This window comes from Molothrus aeneus, chromosome 18 (genome assembly GCF_037042795.1).
Source record: "Molothrus aeneus isolate 106 chromosome 18, BPBGC_Maene_1.0, whole genome shotgun sequence".
NCBI classification, from domain to species: domain Eukaryota; kingdom Metazoa; phylum Chordata; class Aves; order Passeriformes; family Icteridae; genus Molothrus; species Molothrus aeneus.
In genome coordinates, this window is record NC_089663.1 from 7253145 (window position 1) to 7275408 (window position 22264).

The 22264-nt window shown below is 44.6% G+C and overlaps 1 protein-coding gene across 2 annotated transcripts in view; it reads left to right on the forward strand.

The window, feature by feature from the left end:
- Positions 1-5406: 5406 nt before the first annotated feature.
- Positions 5407-22264, forward strand: part of LOC136564298 (uncharacterized) — a 31724-nt gene continuing 14866 nt past the window's right edge. For both annotated transcript variants that reach the window (XM_066562177.1, XM_066562178.1), the window contains exon 1: positions 5407-5507. In XM_066562177.1, coding sequence (XP_066418274.1) covers positions 5430-5507 — 78 coding nt within the window. In that variant the 5' untranslated portion in view covers positions 5407-5429. The remainder of the gene's footprint in view (positions 5508-22264) is intronic.

Sequence of the window (22264 nt, forward strand, 5' to 3'; positions counted from 1 at the left end):
GCATGCACATTTGGCACTGAGCTCATAAACCATATGTGGGATTTGAATGTGTGAAGGGGAGCTGAGTGAAAGAGAGTGAGGCTCTGCTGAGATACGAGAGGAAACCCTGAGAATTGCATGCGTGAATGAGTGTTCCAAATCTTTAGCAGTGACCTTTACTGGGTACTCTTACACAGAAGATGTCAAAAACAATATGGTGAGGAAGACTTGAATGCTTGATCTTCATTGATCTGGTTTTGATTTTCTTCTAAGAATGTAAAAGCTTGGAGTTTTGCCTCTTGCAGAGAACTCAAAACCAGAAAACAATAACTAACAGAAAGCTCAATTGTTGAGTCACTGAAGAAGTTTTTCTCTTCAATTGGAATATTTGTCTATGTTTGCTTCTTCACTTTGATCCCATCTCTCTAGAGCAATGTAATACTTGGGTAAAGCTCCAAAGTATCTCTTTTTTACTTATTACTCTGCCACATAGCACCAAGGCCCAGCTACAGGAATAGCCACTTGTTTGGAGACTATTGCCCAAGAATGGCACAAAGCTGCCTTAACCAGGCTGCCTGGAAGAGAATCCTTCATACTGAAAGATGCCTATCATCAGTAATGTAATTTTTAGCACAACAGAGGAATGTCGTGGTTTAAAAAGCCAGAAAAAAAGTCAAACACTATCACAAATGAGGCCTTTAAGGAAAGGAATTCCTGTAAATTTGCAGGAGACAACTTGTATAAAGTGCAGTCTCTGTCTCCAGCAGTGAAAGAGCCCATGGCTTACCCCAAAGCCTAGAGTTAGAGTTCTTGTTGCTGAGCACTCTTTAATTCTTCAGGAAGAAAGATCAGAAGGTACCACAACAAATTCTTTAACCACAGCCAGCTGCAGCATTCTCTCACCCTGCAACTAGACTGCATACAGGAGCTGCCATGCTGCCTTCTCTCCGAGTGAGCTCTGTCACACCTTATTATATATTGTCTTTTTCAGGGCCTTGTTCCTAAAAGGGGAAGGGAAATTTATTCATCTTTCCTCTGAGGAAAAAAAAAAAAAAAAGTGGCATATAATGCAATTAAAGAGATGACCTAACAAAATTACCAGGGAATACTGGCCATTTGCAGTTTCTGTCCAGCTGGCTAATTTTGTAACTCACTGCATGAGAATTGCACTAGTGAAAGAAGAAGAGTCAGGGAGGAGAGAAAGGCTCCATACTCTGCAGGAGCAGAGGGGGGCACTCTCTGCACAGCACAAAGCCCATGCGTGGTGCTTTCCACTTACAGCTTTTATAGCTACAAACACGTTTTTCTAAATATTTCCTTAGGGAAGTTCTTACTCTCTAGCCACTGACAACACAATGTTCCAATTCCCTGTACTTACTGCATGTTTTTCTGCTTACATATTTCTGTTATTTGGTGTCATTCAGCCTGCAGAAACTTCATCAAAAAAGAAACCTGTGCTAACCACATAAAAATAGCTCTATTACTGGCAGATTGCAATCAGACTCAGGCATCCAGCTCGCCTCTCACACCCACTGAGGAAAAAGATGGTTTTGTATTAAATACAGACAGTGGAACTAGAATGCAGGCCTTCAGAAACATGCTTTATTAGACATTGCCTTAATATTTAATTTATGTATTTTATTTACTCATAAATTTATTTATATATGTGAAACATTTTTACAGCATTATTCCTAAGCAATTTTTAGCATGTCTTTTCTAGCATGGATAAGTATTTAAAATGTTGCTTTCCTGACTCATTGCTATAAACAGTGAAGACAGATGCAACTGTGGTATGTCTGATATAACAACAGAGCTCAGAATGGATTTAATCAACCTTTACTATACCTAAGAGAAGGCTGGGAAAGCAGAAAAAGCCATGTTGTGTAACCATAAGGTTTGCATATGGGAGCTCTTGTGTAAAAGAATAAACTAAGATTTAAGACCTTGTTACTGAAAGTATCTTGCCAATGCCCTCCTCCTGTTTAAATCTGGATTCAGTTTGGTCACACCAGCTGTTTTGAAAAACAGAAACTGCTAAGAGCTGCATTCATTTCTGTGGGACGTTCTACAATAGTCTCTCTGGGCAAGGAGAGTTACTTTTGGTATCAGGATGCCTTAATAATCCAGGAAACTAATTCAGAAAGTTCTTTCCATGTATCTGTGTGTGTGTGGTAGAGAGAGTTGATGGAAATTACTGGGGTTTATTTCAAGCTTAGATTTCCCACAAGAAATGATTTTTGCTGCCAGTCTGGAAGCAGTAAATTTCTAGTTATTTTTTTCCCTGGAAATTACTTTCCCAGCCTGGAGCTACTGGTTAAGAAAGTGCTGCCATTGCACACACAAGTCCTATCCACTAACTTCATAAATGCCACTATTCTACTGAAATTGGTGCTTGCTTCAGCATTTCAGGAGCTCTCAAAATGGCATGGTACAATAGGAAACACTATCCTTGGAAGAACTTGCTAAAAGAGCAATGAAAACCCTGAAGTCTTCAGCAGGGAGTCCAACACAGAGAACAGGACATTTACTTTCTTAGAGATGTCTCAATGACTGTGGCAGAGGCTTGGCCTTTGTTCAGGGATGTGCACAGTTGTTGCCCCTGTATCTCCCCTTCCGTGATGTGTGGTGAAAATGGGCTACAGCTCTGACCTGGGCTGTGTGGCAACTCTGTGAGATGTGGGGCTGTAGGGGGTGGGAGACGGGGAATAAAGATTAGACAGGAAACAAAGTGCCTTTCACCCTTCTGTCCTTTCTTGATCCTCCCAGTAAATCCTCCAGCTGCCTGACACATCTGTCTAACAGGCATCTGTGGCACTGGGGGAGGGCAGCTCACCTGGAAGAGGTTTGCAGGTACCACTTGCAAGCCTGGCTTCGTGGCTGTTGCCTCCAGTGGGCAATCAGACACCTTTTGGAGCCAGTCTTCTGTGCTGCCTGCTGTGGGAAGTTGTTCAAGCCCATACAGAGTCCTCCTGCCTGCTCACAGAAGGAGATCATAAATATAAAACATAATCCTCATTAAAAATATGGTTTGAAAAGGTCAACAACCTGAGCTGAAAATACTTTATGAGCAGACTACTGTACATTTGATCCTTAATTCTAGATGCTAAGTCATTGCTAAGCCGAAGTGATGAAAAGTGGTGTGGACAGGTTCTGCTAGCAGAGGGATGCTGAGATAAGGGAACAAAGACATACTGACAGAGTTTGTGAGGCCAACAACAGGGCAAACACAAACATGAGAAATCAGCATACAGTTGTGTCTGTGCTACATGCTCAAGGTCTACAGCTTGGAATGGCAGCATAGCCCACAGAGCACCCTCTTTGCCTCCAAAGGATTACCTGTGCCTGCACTCAGATGACCCCTGGAAAGGAATCCAAATAACAGGGGTGTAAGATCCTTAAAAAGAGAGCTGCTAGACTTGGACTTGTTCTTTCCCTTTCATTTAGATATTTTTATATTATTATTCCAGCAATGTCCAAGCTAAGAAGTGTTTTGAATGTCCTTTTCTGCCAGCTAGTCTTTGACTTACATCCTCAACAACCGTGCATCAGCATAAGGAAACTGCAGATGGAATCGCTGCACTTTCTTCTTGTCACACTGAGCCTCATGTGGAAAAAAAGTAGATTTCTTGTTTCAGGGATTTTTCAAAGCTTAACAAACATTTATGGTGACATCGCCCTGAGATTTAATCGTGAGTGTTGAGAAAAGCAATGTGCCTCAGTGCTGTGCTACAGAGACCAGACTGCCCTTCAGGCACAAGTGTTCTGCTCAGAAAAACCCTCCTGCCAAGGATGCCAAGTGTCCTGGGTTTTGTGTTTATTCAGAACAGATAAAATGTAGTTATAAATTCTCTGATATATGCTTTTTCATCTGACAGGTAAGTCAAAGAAATATTATCAGGAGGAGCAAAATGTAAATTCAAACACAGGCAGTCACAGTAAATAACTGACAAGGTCAGAGCCCAGGAACACCCTTTACAGAGTTTGCCCTGAAAAAAAGAAGGGTAAAATAAGAATTGGTCACACAAAGAATTATTTGCATCTTCTGCTTTCAGTGCAAGTATAAACAAGCCAATTAAGTTATCAAGACATTCCTTATGTGTCCTTCCTTCTCAATTAGCTTATTTACATTTCCCAGGGAGGCAGTGTGGTCCCTGTGGGCAGTGAGCAGTCCTTTCCCTGAGCCTCCCTCAGCCTTAGGCCAATCATGTTGTTACTTTTTGTAGGTGTCCAGCAAAGGCTAACAGGCAGCTTCATCTCACGAGCACTGGATGGATTAGGTGGAGATCTGTTTTGCTTCTTTGGGATTCAGGCATTATCTCCTACAATCAGGACATCAAACCCGTGGAGCAGGTGAATGGCGCGGACTAGACATGAGGTCAGTGCCAGGATGCGTTCAACACAAGACTGCATTTATGAAAAAAGAAAGTTTTCTTTGACCCCAGCCCTCCAACTTCATGCTTGTTATATGCACCCACTTGGACACCAATTAAAGGTGTTATCAATTTTTTCCCATTGATTAAATTGTTGTCTGACACTCACTGCAGGATGTGGTGTGAGTCAATGGGGTACAGGAGAGTGTAAAGTAAGAAAGCCGCATCAGAAACAAGGAGTGTCCCTTGCCCTCCCATCGCCCTCAGAAAGGTTAAGTGGCTGCTGTACCCTGACTGCTGGTTTTTGTGCAGGTCCTGTGCTTTGGGCTCCCCAGGATGCCCGTGAATATTCCTTTCCCGTCCCTTGCTTCGTGCTCAGATGAAGCCAGGGTGCTTTTAGCTGGGAAAGACCTGAGCCCTTTTCCTGTTTCCCATTTCTCTGTCCGTTCAGTCAGGAGACTGGGCTCCAGGGTCGGGCAGGGGACTGGAGCAGCGGCCGGGTGCGCTGCCCAGGGCAGCCGCCCTCCCTCCATCTCCCACGGCCCCGCAAGAGAAACTTTTCCCGCAGGATCCCGCTCCCGCTGCTGCTCGCAGGGGCTGAGCTGCCTCCAGCCCGGCGGTTCCCAAGCCCGCCGAGCTTACAGCACCCCGGGGAGGGCTGCTCGGACCGGCTACCCCCGCTGCCCCCAGCCCGGTCCCCGCCCGGTCCCCGCCGAGCTCCGCGCCGCAGGTGACCCCCCGGGGGAGGGCAGGGGCCGGGAGCGGCCGGGGGAGGGGGCGAGGGGCGGGGAGGCCGGGCTCGGGGGGTCGCTGTCAGCGGCGCCGCTCGGGGCACGGCTCGGCGCGGCAGCTGCGCTGGCGGAGCGCGGCACGGCTCGGCTCGGCTCGGCGCGGCACGGCGCGGTACGGCTCGGCACTGCTCGGCACGGCTCGGCACGGCGCGGTACGGCTCGGCACTGCTCGGCACGGCTCGGCACGGCGCGGTACGGCTCGGCACTGCTCGGCTCGGCTCGGCGCGGCACGGCGCGGTACGGCTCGGCACTGCTCGGCACGGCTCGGCACGGCTCGGCACGGCGCGCCATGCTCCGCAGCGGCCCCGGCGCGGGGCTCGTCCTGGCGGCGGCCGCGGCGCTCTGCCTCGGCGGGGCGGGAGCCAAGGTAACCCCGGCACCGGCGGCACCGGCGGCACCGGCCCCCGCCCGCTCCGGGCAGGGCAGCGGCGAGCCCGGCGGGGAGGGGGAGCCCCGCCGGGAGGAGGGGAGGGACCGGCAGTCCCGGGGCCAGGGGTGCAGCGGAGCTGCCGGCAGCCCGGCTCGGGGTGCGCCGGGGCTCCCGGGAGCAGGGATGCGCCGCGGACACCGGCAGGACGGATGCAGCGGGGCGGCCGCGGCGGGGGCGGCTGCGGGTCCCTTCGGCCCCTGTCCCTCGGTGTTTGGGGTGTGGGGCTGGCCGGGGACTCGCCTCGGAGTGCGAAAGGCACTGCGAGACGTGATGCTCCGGGACTCCGGATCAGCCCCACCGCTTCGGTACAGCCGGACCCGAAATCCGGTGAAAGCAAGCCCAGTGACTACGGATTCCCAGCAGAAATGAGAACATTTGCCCAAAGGCGTCCCTGCCACGGGCACAGCCTGGCCTGGGGAGTCCAAACCAAATACCTCGTGCTGTTTTACTGTCACCGCTCTTGTGCATCTCGGCTGTAGCAGGGGGAGCAGGTAAACTCTGCAAGGGACAGGTACAGCTGCCAGGGCAAGCATCCGGGCAGAGCTGAGAGGGCACGGGGAGCTGAGAGCGGCACCCGAGCTGCGGTGGAAAGGCAGAGGAGGAAACACGGAGCACCCCACAACCAGGAGCAGCTGCAGAGCAGCCGCTCTGAGCTTTGGGAAGGATGAGCAGTCCTGGTCCCGCTGAAGGGAGTGGGACTTTTCCTATGGACCCTGACAGAACCGCGGTTTGACACTTCTAGTAGAGATTCTCATTTTTATAAAACATGAGCCACTAGAGTATAAGAAAATATAATTCCATACATTTATGTCTTGCTACATATATCTGTATATATAAAGAAAAAAAAGGTGTGTGGGGTTGCTTTCTCTGGTGGCGAACAGCATTATAATTCTGCCTGATAAAGTAATTCCCTGCCACAGCACACAAACACACAGCAATGACTGTGGTTGAAATGAAGATGTTTTATCTCACTTTGGTATCCTAGTGAAGATAGCTACAGTGAGAATTTAATTAAGCCACATTTCTGGCTCTGAAATACTAACGTTACCAAGATCTATTGAATTGTATGGTTGTGGGGCTTTGTATTTTGTTTCTCTTTCAAGTCAGGATTGTATTGCAGAATGCAAGCTTACCCTCATCCAGTTGCATACCTCTCTTATTAAACTACATAACTTGCCTGCTTTCCTGAATTATTGCATCCTTCCTGTGCTGCTTCTCTTCTGCCTTTGCCTGTACAGTTGTGAGGAGCAAATACTGGCTGTGTACTGTGCATTTGGGGGTGAAAGGCAATGGTGGGACTCTGAATGCATCAGCAAACTCTCTAATTTTTGCTAATTTTTCTCTAATGTTTCTTAGTCAACTTCAATTGTTCTCTGACTCTGAAATCAAGGGTGTTTGATTTCACACCAGGCAGTAACTGAACTAAAGTATTGACCAACAGCACTACAGAAAAGAAATTGCCTCCTCAATGAAGAAGCAGCAGTCTTCTGCTTGCCTTCCCCAACTTGACTTCTTGCTGTGTCAATTATTCTTTTGATCACGTTGTTTATAGGCTCTTAACATACCAGACAATTCCTTTTGCAGAATGAAAAGCATTTTCTATTGCTTATCTTCCTCAATGCAACAGGGAATTCTGTGTCCAAACAGACGTGTGTGTACATCTCTTGCTCCCTGTTTTTATTATTTCTTGGAGTAAGTTGCACTTGCTCTTCACTCATCAAGGACTGCACTGTGCTGCGTAGGCGTCACTATTTTTATCTTTTTGGCTACACTGATAGTGTTGCTATGCTAGTAAAGAAATATACATCCCACTCTAAGTTAGTGGTTCAAATGTAGTTCAATTTATCAGTTGAAAAAAGGTATTCAACAATTTATGAGAATTTTTTTGTCTTCTGGCTTAGAGTTAACAATGTAAACACATAACAGAAACTCCCTTGGCAAGGGCAAAGTCTGAATGAGGTTCAGGGAACTGAATTCTTCTTTTCATCCAGGAAGGTGGTCTCTGCCAGTAAGAGCTGAGAAAATTTGTGATGCTGTGAGGTAGTGTGGATGTTTGCAACATGTTTTGTGGCAAGATAGAGCTCTCTCTGGAATCCTTCACCAAGTACTCCAGCAATTTAAAAGTAGGAGTTAGATCAAATGAAGGAAAATGTGAAGATAAGGTGCATGATGTTTCCTCCTGCGTGTCTGTATCAAATGGAAAGAGATGTGCAGATAAGCAGCTTGTTTATCCTGAAGGAAGAATGTAAGCCTGATGAAAGAGTAACACAGTCAAAATTATGTCTCTGTATGTCCATTAAATATTATCTGTTTAATCAAATCCCTGTGGAGGAGTTCTCTATGCCAGTGCCATCCTTCATCTGGTATTCTTCTGTTCACTTGCTGGCTTAAAGAAAAAAAATCAAGCCTTTCTTGTTCTGTTTAAGAGAAGAAATCTTAGCAATCCAAGACCCTCTAGTGAAAAGTCTTAGTCCTTTACCCAGCAAGAACTATGGCAAAATTCCTGCTGGTTTCAGAGGGAGCAGGATCCTTCCCAAGATCAGTGAAAGATTAAAAAAAAATCATCTACTAAAATATGCACCTCAATTAGCAAAGAATGTGGCCTGATTAGTAAAGTGTATGAAATTTCAGCTATTAAATTCTACAGCCCTGATCAACAAAGCACGCTGCACAGTTGGCAATGTATCCAGAATCTCAACTACTGTACTAGTCTCCTACCAGATCAACCAAGCATGCAGCTGAATCAGTAAATTATGCAACTGGAGCAGCAAAATATGCACTTCTGATTGGGGCAGGAGGATAGGGAAGGTCTCAAACGTTTTGAATTGGCACACAATAGGTCTGTCAGCGGTCAGCATCTGCCTTGAGAAAAGTAGGGGCAAAATAAGTAACTTCTGCTAAGTCTTTCTGGACCCTTGCTGGAGTGGAAAAGTATGTCCCTCAAATAGCTCAGTGTTTGTTAGCACCAGTCCCATTCTTTACCAGATGCACTGCACATCTGGTTCCAATCCCAGCAGCTGCCAGCTGTGGGGGTTATTTTAGTAACACTTTAATGGGATTTTTAGGTCCAGGTAGCTTTTGCTTTGTTCCTCACTGTAAAGCACAGGGTATGCACACTAGGCTGTATTTCTGTCTCAAGAAATGAAGCCAGTCAAGACAAATAAGGCACCTTCAAAGAACCTGAAAGTTTTGTTGGCAGTGGACTTAATATCTATTAATCTCTTCACTGTTTGTGAAAGTACTTTGTGCTTGAGGAGCAGAGAAATGATAGGTCTTTCCTGTTCTCTTTGTATCTTGATTAATTGCCATAACTGCATCCTATTGTGTTTACAATGTATCTTGGCAGATCAGATGTTTACTGTGCACAGAGTTTGGATGTTTGGCCAGTTTGGGGAGCAGCTATCTTCATATCTTCTGAAGCAGTAGAGCTGTTTGTCCCTAGCCTCTGTATGTGCTTTAAAAATCCAGTCACAGTGGCTGGTTCTGAACTTCAGAAGCTGTTTTTTCTTTAAATTAATAATTTTTCTTTATACAGAAGACCTACAGGTTGTCATATTTTAATAAAGATGCAGTTTCAGGGTTTCTATAAACCACTTTTTTTTTTTTTTAATGTCTGGAAGTAAATGGTGTTAAACTGCCTGGACTCAAGGAAGGCGTGAGAATTGCTTTGTTTTATTGCACTGTTCACTTTAGTACTGAGGAGCCTGAAAAATTATTTGAGTCTAAGAATTATCTGAACTTGGGTTTTTTTGTTGTTTTGGTTCATTTTTTTCTGACTTTGGTTTGGTTTTTCTTTTTTGTTGTTGTTTTGCTGGGTTTTTTTAATCCACTAAATTTGGTTCATAAAGCTGGCTTGCATTGGATTTCTTATTTACCAGATTTCTGCCTCATTTCCAAGTCAGTTCAATGAATGATCCTATTTAGTTCTTTTTCCTGTTTAAAATATTTCCTACTGAGTCCAGAGCAGTGCCCTTAAAACATAATTGATTTGGGTCATTGAACCCTTATTTTTCATGCATGTTAGTTTACATCCCACCACTGGTCTGACTGGTATTTAAATTAGAAAATTGCAGGCGGATTTCTTCTAGAGGCTAAAGTTCATGTGGAGTCTCTGGCAAAATAAGATCCTGGAGTACATATCCCTGGAACTGGGCAATGATTTGTAACTCTTTTTTAATTCTGTCTGGCCAGAGTGTTATAAATCTGGCGCTCGCTTGTTAGCTTCACGCTAAGCAGCAATAATGTCCACAGTGTTTTAGTCCTGATAATTCTAATTACGGAAGCACTGGAGGAGCTGAAAGCTGAGAGGATGGACAAGGCTGGCCTCAAGTGCTGCACAGCACAGGGGATTCTCTCTTTGTAGAGCTGAACCATAAAATTCTCTCCTTCACCAAGGCCAGCAATGGAAGCAGCAGCCAAGGTAAGAGAAACAAGCCAGTGGCAGAAGATTTCTGGAATTATGTGGGTAATCTTTGTGCAGAAGGAGCTAAAAGATTGTAGTGCTGGTAGAGATACAACCATCCTTGGGGTGAAAATGCTGAAATAATTTTTTTTTCCTTACTATCTAAGAAGTTGGAGCAAACAATCCTGTTGCACTTGTTTGCAAAGACCCAGCAAACAAACTTTCCTGTGGTAGCCAATAATTACTATTCTCTCCTCTGCCTTTTTGTATGACAGACCAGAATGGTGGTAAAATATTCAGGTCTCTTTCTTCCTGCCTCCCTTTCTTCACAAAACAAAAAGAACTCATGGCATATTTTGCACCAGAGAGTGGCTCCCCAGCAGTTCTTGCCATTGCACACTGTCCTTTGTATGCACTGATGTCCCAGACCTATAAATGATAAATATTCAGCGTGGTGTTTAGATACTTGCTGGAGTATGGGAAGTATTAAATAGAAAAGTCATCCTCTTGTACAAATTCATGGCAGGGGAAGGGTGGAGCAGGGACAGGGCACTGTAGGGACTTGCATTAATATGTGTAACAACTTTACAGCATAGGGAGAAGCCTGACTGTCAGCCTTGGTTTTCAAACTCAGTGTAAGAACATTATCATTCCTCTTACAAGCTCTCAGCAGCAAATGGCCCCATGGTCCATTCTGAATATCCTTCCTCACGTCATTGCCAATGGAAAGGAGGTTCCAGTTTTGAGAGGAGCAAATGCTAATTTGCCTGTATTTCCTTTCTAGAGTTCTTGGAGCCCTACTGGAGCTCACAGAAGTCATCTAAGACTTCAGGAGGATTTAAATCAGGCCCTAAATACTGCTGGCTTGGATTGGTAATGATGTGCATTGAGGACAACATCTGTATTTGGGTTTGGGTGGAGCCCTTTCATGGTGGAAGAGTTGGTAATACTTTTACAGTACCTTTCATCAGAGCATTTCAGAGTTCCACAAATACCTAATTACAGAAACTATTAAACTAAGTGAAATCCTTGGTCCTGGGGGAGTACAGGCAGTACCATTATGCTTCAACAGAAAGCAGGGGTGGGTGGTGTTCAAAGTGGCAAAACAAAAGCAATTTTTCACATGCAAGCCATAACCTGCTACACTATCTCATTTTCATCCTGTGTTTTACTCCTCTCATTTCTTTATATTAGCAGACAGGTTTCAACACCAAATGAGCTCAACAAAATGGGCTACTGTCAGAACTACTGTCAGCTCTTAGGAAGGGATTTTGGAAGTTCATCCATCTCTTACTGATCTGTTTTCAAAGTATTTGTATTTCTTTATTCTGTTAAGGTGCAGCAGGACTTAGCTAGGGTCAGGTGCCAATAATGACAGCTTCCTGGGTACAGGAGCTCTGGGGTGATATGGCTCTGAAAGTCCAGCCTGATCCAAATCCCAGGAAGTTGGTCACTCAGCCTTTCCAAGGACAGTGTGCCTGCTCTTGGGATTTGGGATTAGCAGTGGGAGATCTAATCCGTTTGTTCTACTTAAGGCCATCTCTCTCTTGGTCTTGGTTAGTAAATATTCCACTGTTTAGAGACTGAGTTTTTATTAAAGGGATTTTTTGACTGAAAATGTGAAGCCTTTACTGGTAGCACTGAGGCTCAAAGCCCAGGCTGCCCATGCCCTTGACTTCCTCCTGTGCTCCAGATCTGCATGGGTGGGCACCTCAGGTAAATCTGAGCCTTCACTATTTGAATACAAGGGCCCCAAGGAGTTGCTCATCAAGACTAACATTAAATGAGAGCTTAGCAGGCTGAACACTTTGATTTGCCTCTAAAATCAACAGTAACTTATTCCAGGTTTCCTGGTTGGAACTTGAATGGGGAAGAAGAAAGGATGTCTGCAAAACAGATTTATTTAGGAAAACAAACTGCTCACTGGTTGGGACCCTGTAACAACAAACCCAGGCTAAGTTTTTCCTCTGTCTGCAGTATCTGTGATACTTTTTTCAACTTTCTTCCAACCCTCCCTGCTGTGCCCTCATGGTCTCTCCTTATGTGTAAGCAATAAAGTAAAATTTACAAGCATCCTGCTCTCTGAAATCCTGGCAAAGACAGAGTCTTGGAAATTTCCCTTTCCAGAGTGCACAAGAGGGAACTAATCCTGGGAGGACAAGGTGGAGAGAAGTGCTGCTGTTTGTTTACCATGCAAAACCAAGGATGCGCACTCAGACTGTAGCAGACCCCTGGATACTCCAGCTCCAGCTGCAGCAATGGCTCACGTGGAAGCCCAAAAGCTTGCATGAAAGGGAGAGGGTTTTTCTTTGCTTGCATTTCAAAGATCACGACCCATGTCTTCTGCACAAGCCCTCCCACCTGCTAGTGACATTTAGTGACACAACAACCTGACTCCCAAAAGCTCTGCAGCAGTAATGTGCTGTATTGAGTGACACAGAATATTTGCAGGTTTGGCATTCACATCTGGAATGTTTCCTTCTCCATATGTTTGTACAATAGGCTTCCAGCATGTGAAACATCTGAAGTGTCTGAATTAAACAATAGGGTCATGTAGCTGGAAGTCCAAGCACAAACAGCTCTTCTTTTGCCAGGCCAGTTTACATGTACATGTGTGTGTTTTATTTGCTTTTAAAAATCCAGGTTTATTTCCCAAGAAGTGGGCAGCAAATTTTGCCTGGGATTGCCTGTCAATTCTCCTTTCTCCTGTTTCTTGTCCTTTCAAAACGAAACAAAGCAGTTCTGGGCACCTAAGGTGCATATGGATTTCATTATTTAAATCTCCCTCATGTATTTGGGAGGTGATTTATATGAAGTTAATTTGGGAACAGTTGTTTTACAGATTCCTATGGATATACATAACTTGTTCAAGGGTGCTCAATTTTTATACTGAACTCCACAAGTAAACTTTTGCTGCAGGACTATAGCTTTTGTTTTGTTATATAATCCATCTGGTTACCAAACAGTAGAAAACAATCTGACCATGTTTTCTACTCTTTAATTTGAGCTGCTTTAAACTGCTCAATTTATAGAAAATGAAAACCAGATTGGTCTTCTGGAAATTGCCCCATCACCCCTGACAGTTCCCACCAACCCTATCATTTACTATTAATTTTTCTATGGTGTGTTGTGTACACTTTGTTAATGAGAACTTGCTCCAGTAGAGAATAGACCTATGTGACCTATTAAAGCCCTGAAGCAAATGGCGATGGCATCTTGAACTCTTCATTACACTGCCTTACTTTTATTTACCATGGTCCCATCATATTCAGGATTATTTGCCTGAGGAGACACTCTAAATGATGCCTTTGTTTCTCTTTCTAAGGCTTTACATTTTTTGTATGTTTGAATGAGGGTATTTTCTGAAAAAGGAACCCAACAAACTAGAACGTGGATAGGAGCTTTGTGTAGATGAAGGATCTTATTTGATAGGGCATCTTGCATCTTTGTTGGAGAATCCCTGTTTGTTTGATGAGTGTCCAGTCACAAGAGTTAGCTTTGTTCTCCCCCCCTGCAAGGATCAGTCAGAAAAGTCCACAAGAAAAGGCTGGGAATTCCAGCACTCCCTGGTGGATGTTATGTCAGATAGGTTGCATGCTTCCTTGGGCATAAAAGCTGATGTTGTGAGGAAAGGGGAAAGCCAATGTTCAGACTGCTCTCCTAGGGACATGGATCACGTTTGTTGCATGAGCATAGCACAATAAATTTATGAGACAGTTATGGGAGGTTTCTGCTTAAAATAGTTCTGCTTTATGGGTGTAATGGTTACAGTCCCCAAGGGACACTGCCTAGTCAAGTGGGTCTTTCCAAGCACTGGATTTGCATATTTTAAATAGATTTTTCAAATCATTTGATAGAAAAACAATCTGGCTTTTGTCCTTTCAGACTGAAATGAGAAGAAGGAAATTAATACAGTAATGTGGGATTGCAGTCAAGACAGAGAAAAGTTCAGAGTAAGACCTGGCACTTGGTTTCTAGTAAAAGCACCTGGATGTAAATGAAATTGAAGAAAAAATGTCCTGTGCCTTGGCCTAGGTCTCTTCCAGAGCACTTCTATCTGTATTTCACTCTCTACCAACATTTTATCCACTTCATTGACATGCAACAACTACTGAGTAGTCAATGAATGCTAGGATTACTCCTGTAATGATAACTTCAGTCTGAGAATCTGACAGGTAGCAAATGTACCCATGAGCTGCCAAGCCCAGAGAAAAACTATTCATCATAAGCATTTCTAGCTCTAAAAATATAGATCATAGCTGTAACTTGTAAGAGATCTTGTAGGTGAACCCAACTCCATCTTAATTAGAGAATTGAAAGGGGAGAACTTAAACTTCTGCCTATTTGTGATGTGGTGGAAAAGAACAAGAATTCTTTTCAGTGTTCTGAGGCTTCACCTCTGAGCCCTTGTGTAGCTGAGTTAGCAATGAGCCTCCTGCAGTCCCACCTTTCCTGAGAGGGGGACACTCTTCCAGAGGGCACATCAGACCATCTCTAACTATTGCTCTGAATCTCCCTCTGTAGGAAACAACTCTGGCTTCTGCTTGCAGAAGGAACGAGCTAAATTAGCCAGCATTCCTTGCACCCAGAGCTGGGTGCTCCTCATCTAAGATAGGAATCTTGCAGCAGATACTCAAAAAGGTCTGTGGCTGCTGCAGAAACAATCTGCCCACTGCTCATAACTCTGGTGTAGGTTGGCATCTCCGGCCTAATGAGGATGAACTGGTTTTCCTTCTCACCAGAACCTCCCAAGTGCAGCAGAGCATTTCTGCTCCCTTTACCCTGCATGCTCTGAAGGCGAGCACGAAATGTCAATGTATGCTCAGGCTGCACACACTGCTGATCATGCTATGGAAAACTGGCTGTTCCATGGGTGATTGTTCACAAAACAGCCCCTGCTTGTGTCCCTGGGAACAAGCATTTTTTTGTTGTTTGGGAACAAGCATCTCTGGAGTTAAATGAGGAGGGCTGTTGTTCTCCCCGGTGCCTGGTGGTTGTCGGAGTGCCCGTGTTTGTTTTTTTGTGATTTTCCTTTCCCCCACCTCCTGTTCTGAGCGAGGATCAAGCAGGAGGGATGGTGACCTCATGGTGCAGTTATGCAATCTGCCAGGGCCAGGTATCAAAACACACTGCAGCTGTGGAGCTGGGACCTCGCTGTGGCTGGGGGCCCTGGCCTCCTGGCTCTAATGAGATCACTGACCTTCTCCTGCCACTTCTCCTGCAGCTGCTTTGATTCCCAGGGAGTTGTTGTGGCCATGCCTGCCTAACGGTTTGGAAAGCTGCTCCAGGGAATGCTGCATCCCCAGGCAGGCTCTGGGAGCTGGCCCTGGAGACCTACAGCAGGTGAGGGTACCCTGAGCCCTGCCAGCCTCTTGCCATCCCAGCAGAGCTTATTTGCCTCCATCCAAGGCTATGAAAACATTCCTTCCCCCCGATTATTCTTTTTTTGGTAGGAAGTGAGGAGAAGGTTGCCTGTTCTCCAGTGAAATAAAGCAGTGCCTTCCCAGCAATCTTCTTGTGATGCTTGAGCTGCAGCAGAGTCACATATGGGAAGAATAAGAGAGAATAGCATGTCTGCAGTCTGAGGCATATTTGGGCCTCCAAGTCCTCAGGTCTCATTCAGACTTTGCATTCTTTGCTCTAATTGCTGAACTGCATTCCTACTTCCCTCCCCTACTCTTCTAGCTGTATTTTTTTCCTTCTCTCCTTCACTGAGAGGCTTTCACAGCCTCCTTCCTTTTCTACCTGCATATTTATCCTCTTCAAATGTCTTGCAAATTATTAAAAACAATAAAAAACTCAGAGAGAAATGTGAAAACAGGGCCCCGTGAAGCTGTCTGATGTGTGCCAAGAGGGAAAACAAGACAAGTCCATTTCCTGAAAATGGGATTTGCAGAGTGGAAATGTCACATCCATAATCACTTTCATGTGGTGGAACTGCTGCTGCCCACCACTAAAATAACAGAGCATCTGTTAAAAAATGTGGGTTTGGTTTTGCTTAAATCCAGCAGGTTGCACTCATTTCAAGAAGTATTAGGTCCTCATTTAAAAGCATGAGTGCAACTGCTCTGGTACATAAATGTATTAAAAGCAAATGTATGCTCAGCCCAGCTTGAGTCCCACTCTGAGCCCTGTTCAGAGCTTGTTTGTGTGAATGGGCTCAGCAACAAGAAGAACAAACGTGTGCAGGAGGTGGGTTTGTGTTGGGAGGGCGAGGGAGACCCCTCAACAAGCAGGGTACTCTCATAATTGATGGGAACTCTTTTGGAGATCAAGCTGAAAAATAATTACAAATAAAGACTAAAAAAAAAAGGAGACAGGGGAAGTTAATAACTAAGCAAAGTGTCAGCAATTTTTGTTGTGCTCTGTCAATCCCATGTCTGATCTGCTTGTGCTAACTGCTTTCAATCATCCAGAGACACTTGAAGAGCTGCCCTAATGTGGGATGAGTCTCCTTTTGCTGTTGCCTCATGCTTCAAACAGCAAAGGCAATTTGGCAGAGAGGGAAGTGGTGATTCCAAGGCATTTCTAGGAACTCTTGTACTGCCAGGTGGAAAAATAGGTTAGATGTGCTGCAGCTGTATCTAGTTCATTCTAATGGAAGAAAATAAACCCTACATGCAATGATGAGCTGAAAATGCAACATTAAATAGAGCACTAATTTTCCAAAGTCTCTGATTAACTTTGTCCTGTGCTTGGAAAAAGTCCTACCAGCTTTGATCTCTAGATCAGTCAGCTAGTGAAGGAAATGTGGTCACTTCTTAAATCAACAGACTGGAGTTTTCTATCTCACTCTTGGGATAGTCTTTCCTCAGATCCTGTATTTGATGAGCATCCAAAAAGCTCAGACTTCCCTAGCTTGGAAATACTGTGAGAGGAAAACTTGAGGCTTTTGCTGGGAACCACAAGAATCGTATTTCTGGTCGCTTTGCAGGGAGTTCCAGCCATGTCAGCAAGTAAAGACTTGTCTTTATTTTGTTTTTCCCTTGTAAGCTGGGCTTGTGGAATGACAACTTTCCCTTTTTCCTTCTCATTTTCTTTTTAAAACCCCAAGTTCAGCATTTTCTCTCTGCTCTGGCTGAACGTTTGGGCTACTTCATATTTCATCCCAGGTGGCTGGCTCTGTTCAAATGTCCTCAGGAGCCCGAGTGATCTTTAACTTGGAATGAACTTCCTATGCTTGGAGGGGAGAAGGGGGAGGTAGCTGGGATGCCATACCTCTCCCTCTGTGTTTTCAGCAAAGATCTTGGTGTAGCCATAGTTTTAAAGAGGTCCCTTGGGCAGGATAAATGTGAAGGAGCTGGTGAAGGAGCCTTGAAGCATTTCCAGCTCTTTGAAAGAAGCACACGTGTGTGTGCATGTGTGCACATAAGACATTTTTAATTTTGGAGGGGTGAGTGATCCCAAATAAAGCTTGCTGGATTTTCATCCCACTGATGCTATGTTGAGCTCAGATGGCTAAATTTAATCATCCAGGCTGAACAATCTTGGATTCTAAGACTGCATCCATCTCTGTGCAGAAACTATTTGCTTACCCCTGTGGCTTCTGTGGAATCAGCTGTAGGCTGACCAGATAAGGCTGCTGTGGGATGCCCATACACTGTCCTGTTCTGGCTCTAGGATGTGCAGTGGATCTTGATTTTTAAATTAAGCAAAAAAAATCCACCTGTAGAGGAGATCTTTCTTTTCTACTCTTAGAAGTGTTTAAGTAGTGGGGCTATTTTACAGGAAGGGACAAAACATAAAATAACCCTCTGATTCAAATCATGGGATCATAACCAAATATCCTATCTTCACAATGATTTTTTAAAGGGCCTAAGGTCTGCATGAAAAGCTTCTATCCTCACCTCCACTTATTGCTCCAATACCAGTTTTTTTCCCCCTGCAAGCAAAGACCAAAAAGCCCTTTTACTTGGATAAGGAGTTAATACACATCTGTGCTTGAAAAGACTAATAAATGCAGCACTTCTTAATGTTCAGTCAGTTTGAAATATAGTGGATTATTCCTACGCTTCTTTCTAAAAAGAAGTGGAAGTGACATTTTTAAATCTGCCTGAAACTCAAAATACATGTGAGAAATGCACAGAAGTTGAGATGTGCATAAAGCATTAATGAGGGCAAAGTGGGTTATGAACTTTGCACATCATTTCCTTGCAAGCCTGCAGCTGGGTACCTCTATTAGGTGAGTGTTTTGGCCCCAAGGATGTAGTGGAAATTCAGTGGCTCAGCTGTGTGTCTCCAGTTTCCTTTGCTGAGCTCTGACTCTGGGTATGCACCACAAGAACTTGCTATTTCTTGGGTATTTTATAAAAGAAAACAAACTACATTGTACAGGTCCCAAGCCAGAGAATCTGAGATTGTGCTCACAGAGGAATATCAAACATCAAGACAGGATGTTCCCCTTCCCCTTCTTTGAAATAAATACACTTTTAAAATAAACAGTCTTTGGGATGCCAGTGAGGCAGTGTCCTCTAGGATGTTGCAACCAGCAGCTCCTCATAACCAGCAGTAACACAAATGAAGAAAGAGAAGCAAAATCTAAGAACACAAATGGGTTGAGGATTTTCCTGCCCAGGGCCTCGCATCACTTTGTTTCCACTTCTCTTCAGCAGGGCTTGTATCTTTACAAGCTGAGCCACGTGGCCATGGTCACCTTCTCTGTCACAGCGTCCTCCACGTTCCCTCTGGGCTCCCAGCTCCACCTCAGGCCAGCAGCACTGCTCTCCTGCCGGCAGGACAGGGATGCTGGAGAAACCAAGCCATGCCTGCTCCCTGTGGTTCAGGCAGAGGCTGGTACCCATCACTGAACAGGCTGTGGGCCAGCTAGAGGCTGCCACAACTTGCCATTCATGGCTTTTTGCAAGAACTCTGCAGGTTTTGAACATGGGATTGCTCTGAGCTGCTGCAAGAAATTATCCTTTCCTCCTCTGGCAAAGTGAGGAGCTTGCTTCTGAGCATGCTTCTGGTCCAGCTCTAGCCTGGTGCCTTGTTGGGGAGTAATTGTGACTAAAGGGTGATAATCATATTATTAAATGAAATAAATCTTGTAGAGAGTGGGATTCCCTTAGAATGTTGATTCCCTGACAATGTTCCTACAGGAAGAATGCAGAGGCTCCAGGCCTACATTTGTAGGTGTTGTGTGAGTGGAGAGCAGAGTTAAGATTATATTATATATCAGATGATGATAACTACTCTTCCCAGTGCATATTCTTGGGTGGGCCTTATGGTAAAATCCCATCTGCCCAAAAAAAAAAAAATTTCTCCTTTTTATGCATGGGATTCTGCTTTTCATCAGTGCCTCCTGCTTCTCAAGAGCTCTTTGATGTACAGAATGCAGTTTGAAGCAGTGACACACTGGCTTTGTGCTGCACCCTGTATAACACAGCAGGGGCCTCTGTGTCTTTGGGAGCTGCTGCTCCTCAGGAAGCAGCTCAGATCTGGTGTCTCACTCAGATCTGGTGTCTGCAGTGAGAATCCTGAGCAGTGTCTGCAGTCACTTCTGTTCCAACCCAGCACAGCTTTATGTGTAGTAAAAACTCCCCACAACTGCATCACACATGGGTTTGCTGCAGATGTGCTCCTCAGAGGGCAGTAGAGCATTCTCAGCACCACCAGAGCACCACTTCCACTGTCACCTTTGAGGGACAAGCACAAGGTCCTCCTTGCCCTCCTTAGCCCTGTGTTTCCTGGTGCAGAGGCTTTATAACTCCTTACGCATGTGTATCTTAAATAGCTCAAAGCTGATGTCAATATTAACTTCTCAGTCCAAACACCAGCACAGGAGGAGGTAAGTACATGACAATGGGGCATTTTTTAGTAAGGGCACAAGATTTAAGCTTTTGAGAGGGCTGTGTAGTGTCAAAGGGGGAAATGCAACATCTTGGCATGTTCTGAAATAGCCAACCATTGTGTCTGGGGCTGAGCAGCAGTAGCTGAGATTTGAGCTACTTCTAAACCTTCTAAACATACTAAATGCAGTTCCCCAGTTCCCCCAGTACAGCAGGCAGATGGGATTTGTCTGACCATGATGGACTGGAGATTCACTTCAACACAACTGCTGGAAACATTTGGAATCTCTGGCCAGAGAGGAAAGAAAAGCAGACAAACAGGACTGGTAATCTGGTTCTCCCCGCTCATCATTCACCTAATTGGTGTGGGCATATATCAATTGTTGTTTTTAAAAAGACAACAACCTATCATTTGAAAAGATTAAAAAAGTGCAAATTTTTTTTGGTGTGCATCTGTCAAAAGCTCACAAGTCTGTAGCTTGCTGCAGAAGGGAACATCTGTGTCTAATTGGCAAAACTCAGGGTTCATAATGGGTGATTCAAATGAACAAAACCATTTTGTCATTCATTCAGCTGGGGATTATAATCTAATCAGAAATCCTTCCCCCTCCCCTTCCCTCAGATCTATCTTGCATTTCCTGTCCCTTGTGGGTTTTTTTCCCTGATCTCAGGGCAAGTCTTGAATCTTTTTGGTCTCACAAGCCATAATAAATTAACAATTTCCCCCACTGCCACAACCTTTTAGCCCTATTTCTGGAATTCACACATTGCACTTCCCTCTCTGCCCAGATTTGGGGATGCAGGCAGATTTGGGGATGCAGGGCAGCTCTTGGGGTTTTTATTGTTGCCAGCTGGTGGCTCAAGAGGCACCTTGCATCTGAGACTCCTTGGATGTACACAGAACGTGCAAGATACTCCTCCTCAAAGGATGACAGTTTGACAGCTCTGAGTGAAAGTGAAGGCAGGAAAGAGAGCTTATCCTGAGGGTGGGGGTGAGGGATTTGGGGGGGATGCACTTCCCCACTCAGCCCTCTGGTGCTGAATCCCACAGGACCCCCTGATCTGGTGGCTGCAGCTCTGGGCTGTTAACAAAGGCTCCTGGTAGTAGAGGAGGGGCTGTGAACGCCTCCAAGCGCCTTCTCAGTGTCTGAAAAAAGGCAACTGGATCAGTTCACATATTCCACCAAACAAAATCTCAGCCCTCAATCACTGCTAATTTAAGGAGGTTTGAGCCAATCTGTGATCCTCCCACATCCAGGAGTGCCACCCTGTGAGAGCAGCAGTGCACATCCTGCCTCCTAAACTGGGCACGTATTTTAGTGCAAAGGTTGGGTGGTGTTTACTGTTTCTTGCTATGCAAATACTTGTTTAAAAGTGAGCTCGGAAGATTGGTGTGGAACAAAGGCAAGACTGCACCGATATGCTGGGATGAAGGGAAGGAATACAAGAGAAGTAACAGAAAATCCCTCTATTCTTCTTCCAAGTGTAAGAAGCATCCTCTCCCTGAGGAAAGAGGAGCATATTCACTGGAAATCAGCAAGTTTTCAGTAAAATCCAAGTGGCAACAGCTGTATCTATAATTCTGATGGGAATTAGTAAATGGATCTAACTGTTAGGACCTGTAGCCTCTTAAATTGGCATAAAGTTTTGCTTGTTTCCCCTGGATTTTTACCATGAATTAACTAATCCAGACCGAACCCCAACATTTTATCTCTTGGAGAAAAGATCAGTAAATTTCTATTAGTATGTTTTGGTTTTACATGTGGGACTCCTAAGGGATTAGCCAGAGAATAATATGTGTGGCAATGAATGTGGTTTCTTTTCCACTTGAGACTTCCAGCCATAATCCAGCCCAGGTGCCTTAAATGAGCAGCCTGTAGTTTATTCCACTATAATTAACATAAGCTTTGATTTAGATGACATTTTTACAAGTCAAATATTGGATTCCAAGTTGAATACAGAACACAGTTTCCACCCACATTACTGTTTTGGTCCTTTTCTGTGGCCATCCTGCATCCACCCTGAAATCCCCCAAAATATCAGCAGCACCTGCTGGAAAACAAAGGTTGTGCCTCATAGAACAGGTCTGGCTTTTTGTTTCTATTTAGGAGCTTTTAACATTTGGTATTCCTTTTTTTTTTCTTTCCATTTCAATATGAGCCAAGGGGAGGGACCAAGAGAAAAAAAATCTGGAGTATTTTGATCTTTGTGGCTTTATATGGACTTCATAAGCTTCGTTTGTTCTACTGCCAAGTTCTTTTGTGTTTAAATAGATAACAGACCAAGACAACTAATCATTTCCAATAAAAAAACCACACCAAACCCAAAGCATTCCCTTTCTTTTCCAATTAATGCTTGTAAACCCATGCTCCTAGGCCAGGCTTGTGACCTAAGCACTTCTGGGGTCTTTTTTTCTTTCCCGTTTCAAAAACAATTGTCTAAGGCACAGACTGGGCTCTGTGCTCTGCAAATTTATGAAAGAATCTTGAAAAAAGGCTCTGAGA